Raw genomic sequence first — 4818 nt, forward strand, 5'->3', positions numbered from 1 at the left:
CCATCAAGTTTGCCCTCAAGGCCCTCCAGTCCGACACCTCACTCCTGTACGCACCATCACACACACACACACACACACACACACACACACGACACAGGAAAGCAGTGCTGACGTCATCATTGTGTGCCGGCGCAGGTTCGATTGGCAGCGCGTGCAGTGCACGTTGCTGCAGCGGCTGCACACGGAGTCGCACCACACGTGCATCAAGCACCTCCTGGCCCTCCTGTTCGTGTTCCCCGTCCCGCTGCCCGACAGCGTGCTTCTGGGCGACGCCGCCGTCGGCTCCGCGCTCGACACACAGACCTTCTTCGCGCACCTGCGCGGGCTGCTCGACCGATGGCCCAACGGCGCGACCCGCGAGAACATCGTCTCCCACATGGGCGTCTACCTTTCCCAGGTGCGTGTGCGCACACACGTGTGCGGTGGTGCGTGTCATGCGTGTGCGGTGGTGCGTGTCGTGCGTGAGCGAGACTGGATCGCTGACAGGCGGACGCAGCTGCTGGGCAGGGCGGAGGAGGCGCGGGAGAAGCTCGGCGCGGGGGCGCTGAGGGACATGCTGTTGGTGTGGTCCGGCATCATCCAGCAGCAGTGCTCGGTGCCCGAGATGGAGTGGACCTTCCGCCTGGCGGTGGCTCGCTCCATCCACGCCTCGGGCATCTGCGACTACAAGCCCGGCACGTGGGCGGAAGCTTGGTACGTGCCCCCTCCCCGCGCGCTTCATCGCACACGCACACGCATACGCACACGCACGACGCGTTCGTCTTATACCCGGGTGAGTGAATGAGCAGGCAAGGAGGTCGAGCAGGCACTCGAGCAGACTTCGCTGACCGCGTGGGCGATCGTTGTGCGCCTGCTCGAAGACGACGACGACACCGTGCGCGACGAGGTACACACACACACACACACACATGCACGCACGCACGCACGCAACTAACGCTCGACATGCACACATATCAGGCGGCGTTCGACGTCAGCGTCACCGTCTTCGCCACCTTTGCCTCGTTCTCGCCCGCGTCCGCCCTCCTCTCGCCCACCGCCGCCTACGAGCTCGCCCTTGCCTACCTCTCCGAGCACACTTCCTCCGCACCGCCATCCGGGCCTCAGTCCCGCCCACCATTCCCCCGTATCCCTATCTCGGTACAATCGCGCGCAGATTGTGTTGAGAAGCGGCGGCTCAAGGCGGAGAGCATCAAGGACCTGCTGCAGCACTTCCAGACCTCGCCCTACTCTGCCTCACCGAGATCCCCGTGCTCCAGTGCCCTACTTCCGCAGCCAGGTGGACCACGTGAGCGAGGCCGAGCTCTACCGCATGTCGTGCCCGCTCGAGCCCCACTCGCGCCAGCGCGGCGCCTCCCATCGTCACCGCGCCTCACGAGGGTACCCTCGCCCCCCCACACACACACACAGCCACCTTAACCATTCCCTCTGACCCCGTGTGTGCCATGTGTTCGTGTGCCGTGTGTGCGCACGCAGGATGGCCGACCAGCTGAGCACGTCGGGGGCGCTCGATCTGCTGGAGTCGTCCGACCCGGGCTGGCCGACCGCCACGACCGCCTCATCGAAGACCGCGAGGGCGTCCGCGCCATCCAGACCTACACCAAAGAAGTACGTGCGCTCTTTTGTGTGCGTGTGCGATGACGCGTGTGCTGACGCGCGCGAGTGTCGTTGTGTGTGTGTGTGTGTGGTGTGTGTGTGGTGTCTGTCGAATTTTGCAAACGACAAATTTTGCACAATGGAGTTGTTGCAACAAATATTACTCTGCAGACAGCAGTGGCGTGTATCGTTTGCGGTTAGGAACGCCGCACCACAGGCTGGTTACGATGCATCATCATGGCTCGGGGCCGGTCAGCGCTGCACTTCCCCTAATCTCAATGGAAAGTTGCGATTCTTTGAAAGAAGAGCCAATTACTGACTTAACTTCGATGCCACCTTCAAGGCGGTGGTCCTGGCCAAGTACGGCGACCCCCCCCCCACACTCCCAACGCGTTGGAGACTGCGCTGAGCCTCTCCTCTTACGATGCTGCCTGCAGGGTTGGTGGACGGGCACACGCGCGCGCGCGTGTCACCCCGTGTGGGCCGGCGACCACGAGTGCACGAGTTCGCGATGAAGCTGGCGGGTGCCACCCGGCCGACATGGACATCCACCACAATTTCTTCGGCCACACCCGCACCGCCACTGAGGAGGAGGAGGAGCTGCTGGGTAAGTGTGTCGTGCGTGTCGTGCGTGTCGTGCGTGTCGTGTGTGTGCGTCCAGCACGCCTTGGTTGCAACGATCATCACCCTTTCTGACTTGAATCGTTGTGGACGGGGTCCCCTGTAGTAATAGGGTGCCTGCAACGGTTGAACTGCATGCTACATGAACGCCGGAGAGCGCGGTGGAGAGCTTGGTGCGCTCAGCATCAGGCCACCTCGAGCGAGTACGGACCCGCACCTTCGCACTCCCTTCGCCTTTCGCCGGCTTCAGCGGTGTGGTCGGCGGTGTGGTCGGGGGGGGGGGGATCACCATCAACGCTCCTCCTGACGGTACCGTCATCGAATGCAGGTGGAGCGATGAAGGCAGGTTGCGGTCATGGCCAAGGTCGCGACGTTCGCCGTGCTCCTGCCCACCACGGCCTACATTTTACGCTTTGGAGCACCCGCCCGCTCGCAAGATGCTCGAAGCCGGTAAGCCCCTGGGTTCGAAGTGCAGTGTGCGTCGTCATGGTGGGTGGGTGGGTGGGTGGGTGGGTGGGTGGCCTGACATGGATGTGGTGCGACCAACAGGTGTGCCGGTGGCGCTCGGCAGTGACTTCAACCCGAACGCGCACCACACATGTCGATGCCGATGGGAATAATATGAACATGGCGTGCGCCAACACATGCGGATGACGATGAAGGAGGCCCTCGTGGCTGCCACCATCAACGCTGCCGGTACTGCACTGCTCATTTCCCTCCTCGTTGGCTGGTGCTTAGCGGCGGCGGCGGCGTCGGCGTGGTTGTAGTGGGTGCCCATTAACAGGTTCGAGTGCGACGCACGGCCGACGGCGAGGACAAGGTGAGCGTCGAGGGCCTCCTGTGCGCCTCCATCGGCAAGAAGGGCGGCGCCAAGGGCGGCGACGAGCAGGGCTCGTGGGAGTGGAACGAGAGCCTCTACGAGTTCGTGTGGAGGCCCGACCTAGCCCTGCTGGTCCACGGCGCCGACGGCCTCGTCGCGCAGGCCGTGCCGCCGACCGACGCCGCGTGGGACGACGAGCCCGAGCGCGTGGCGCTCGCCTACCTGCGCCGCGTCGCTGCCTCGTTCGAGGCGAGCCCCGAGAAGCGCGAGCGCATCGTGCCCCTCTACCGCCCGCTCTACGACTGGCTCGAGGCCACCGTGCGCGCCACGGCCGAGCAGGCCGCCGCCGAGAACGTGCCCGCCGAGGAGGAGCTCCAGGCGCTCAAGGACGAGAGCCTCGTGGTGCACCGCATCGGGTACCACCTGGAGGAGATCCTGCTGGGCACCACGGACCCGCTCTCGTTGCTGTTCAAGGACGACACGGTGTACCGCGTGTACGAGAAGGGTCCCACCTTCTACCGGGCCAACCAGATCCTCGGGCAGGCGCTCGACCTGGACTGCCCGCTGCCCCACAATGCGCCCCTTGTCGGCTTCTCGCGCGTGATGAAGAACGAGCGCCCGGGCATCAAGAGCTGCGTCGTCGACGTCTACCCGCGCTTCACGCCCGCGCAGGTGGCGGCCAGCGTCTTCGAGGCGCTCGCGTCGCCGCACGTGCGCGACGAGGAGGAGCTCGTCGTGCGTCAAGGCGCCGCCGCCTCCGAGCGGCCGGTGGTGCACGTGCCGCGCGTGGCGGCCAAGAAGGTGTCGGCCGATCTGGCGTCACGGCTTGCTGGAGGTGGGCAAGGTGGACGGGCGACCTGCTCATCGTCAACGCGCCGCGTTGGGAGCATCTCATCTCCCAGATGGCGGATCCGCCGCTCGAGAGCACGCGAACGTGGAGGCTGGCTGCAGCGGCGTCATGTTGCGCTACAGTCGCAACGTGGCAACGCGTTCACGTTGTTGTCCGGCACCTCCGAGAGCAGCAGCGGCAACACGTCGATCACCGTGGCGGTACCGGGAACGTGATCAAGGGCAGCAAGATGCACCACAACACATGGGCACCCCCCGACTTCGAAGTGTCGGGCGCGCGCAACTTCTGCTGCTGCTGCTGCTGCTGCTCCCACTCTCGGCCTTCCTGGCCATCACCCTCGAGTCGATGACGGCACCTCGCTCACCCTCGACGGCGACGTCATCGTGGCCGGCAGCTTCTACTGGTACGGCGGCGGCGGCTACGTCAGGGCGCCGGCAACCTCATCCGGCCGTGCGCAGAACCTGGTTTCAAAAAAAAATAAAGAAAAATGTTATTATGGGTGTCGGCAGCAAATGGAACGCGAATGGAATGTGTGGGCGGAGGAGCCGGGGAGTGGAATGTGGAGGGAAAACGGGCGAATGGCTGGCTACACCCACGTGGGTGCACTCACCAGACCCGCGCGCGCGAGGGGGTAGGGGCACACTTGGCGCTGCACTTGGCCAGCCACAAGAGAGAGCTCTAACACAACCGGTTATGGCGGCGGCGGCGGCGATGGGTGGCGGCGGCGGCGGTGGCGGCGGTTATGGATGGAGGCGGTGGCGGCGGTTATGGGTGGAGGCGGCGGCGGCGATGGGTGGCGGCGGCGGCGGTGGGGGCGGTTATGGGTGGAGGCGGTGGCGGCGGTTATGGGTGGAGGCGGCGGCGGTGATGGGCGGCGGCGGCGGCGGTTATGGGTGGCGGCGGCGGCGGTTATGGGTGGTGGCGGCGGCGGCGG

General features: G+C 65.4%; 1 protein-coding gene and 1 pseudogene across 1 annotated transcript; both read left to right on the top strand.

Annotated features, from left to right (window-relative positions):
- ACA1_294590 overlaps positions 1-1866 on the top strand; it is a 4892-nt pseudogene extending 3026 nt beyond the window's left edge.
- A 1004-nt stretch (positions 1867-2870) lies between these two features.
- ACA1_294700 (uncharacterized protein) lies at positions 2871-4099 on the top strand (the record flags this gene model as incomplete). The annotated part of the gene is made up of 3 exons (XM_004368124.1): positions 2871-2936; positions 2999-3835; positions 4007-4099. The coding sequence occupies 3 exons, from the start codon at positions 2871-2873 to the stop codon at positions 4097-4099; spliced, it is 996 nt and encodes a 331-aa protein (XP_004368181.1).
- Between the last annotated feature and the right edge of the window lie 719 nt (positions 4100-4818).

Source organism: Acanthamoeba castellanii (assembly GCF_000313135.1).
Source record: "Acanthamoeba castellanii str. Neff unplaced genomic scaffold scf7180000084777, whole genome shotgun sequence".
In the NCBI taxonomy this organism is placed as follows: domain Eukaryota; phylum Discosea; order Longamoebia; family Acanthamoebidae; genus Acanthamoeba; species Acanthamoeba castellanii.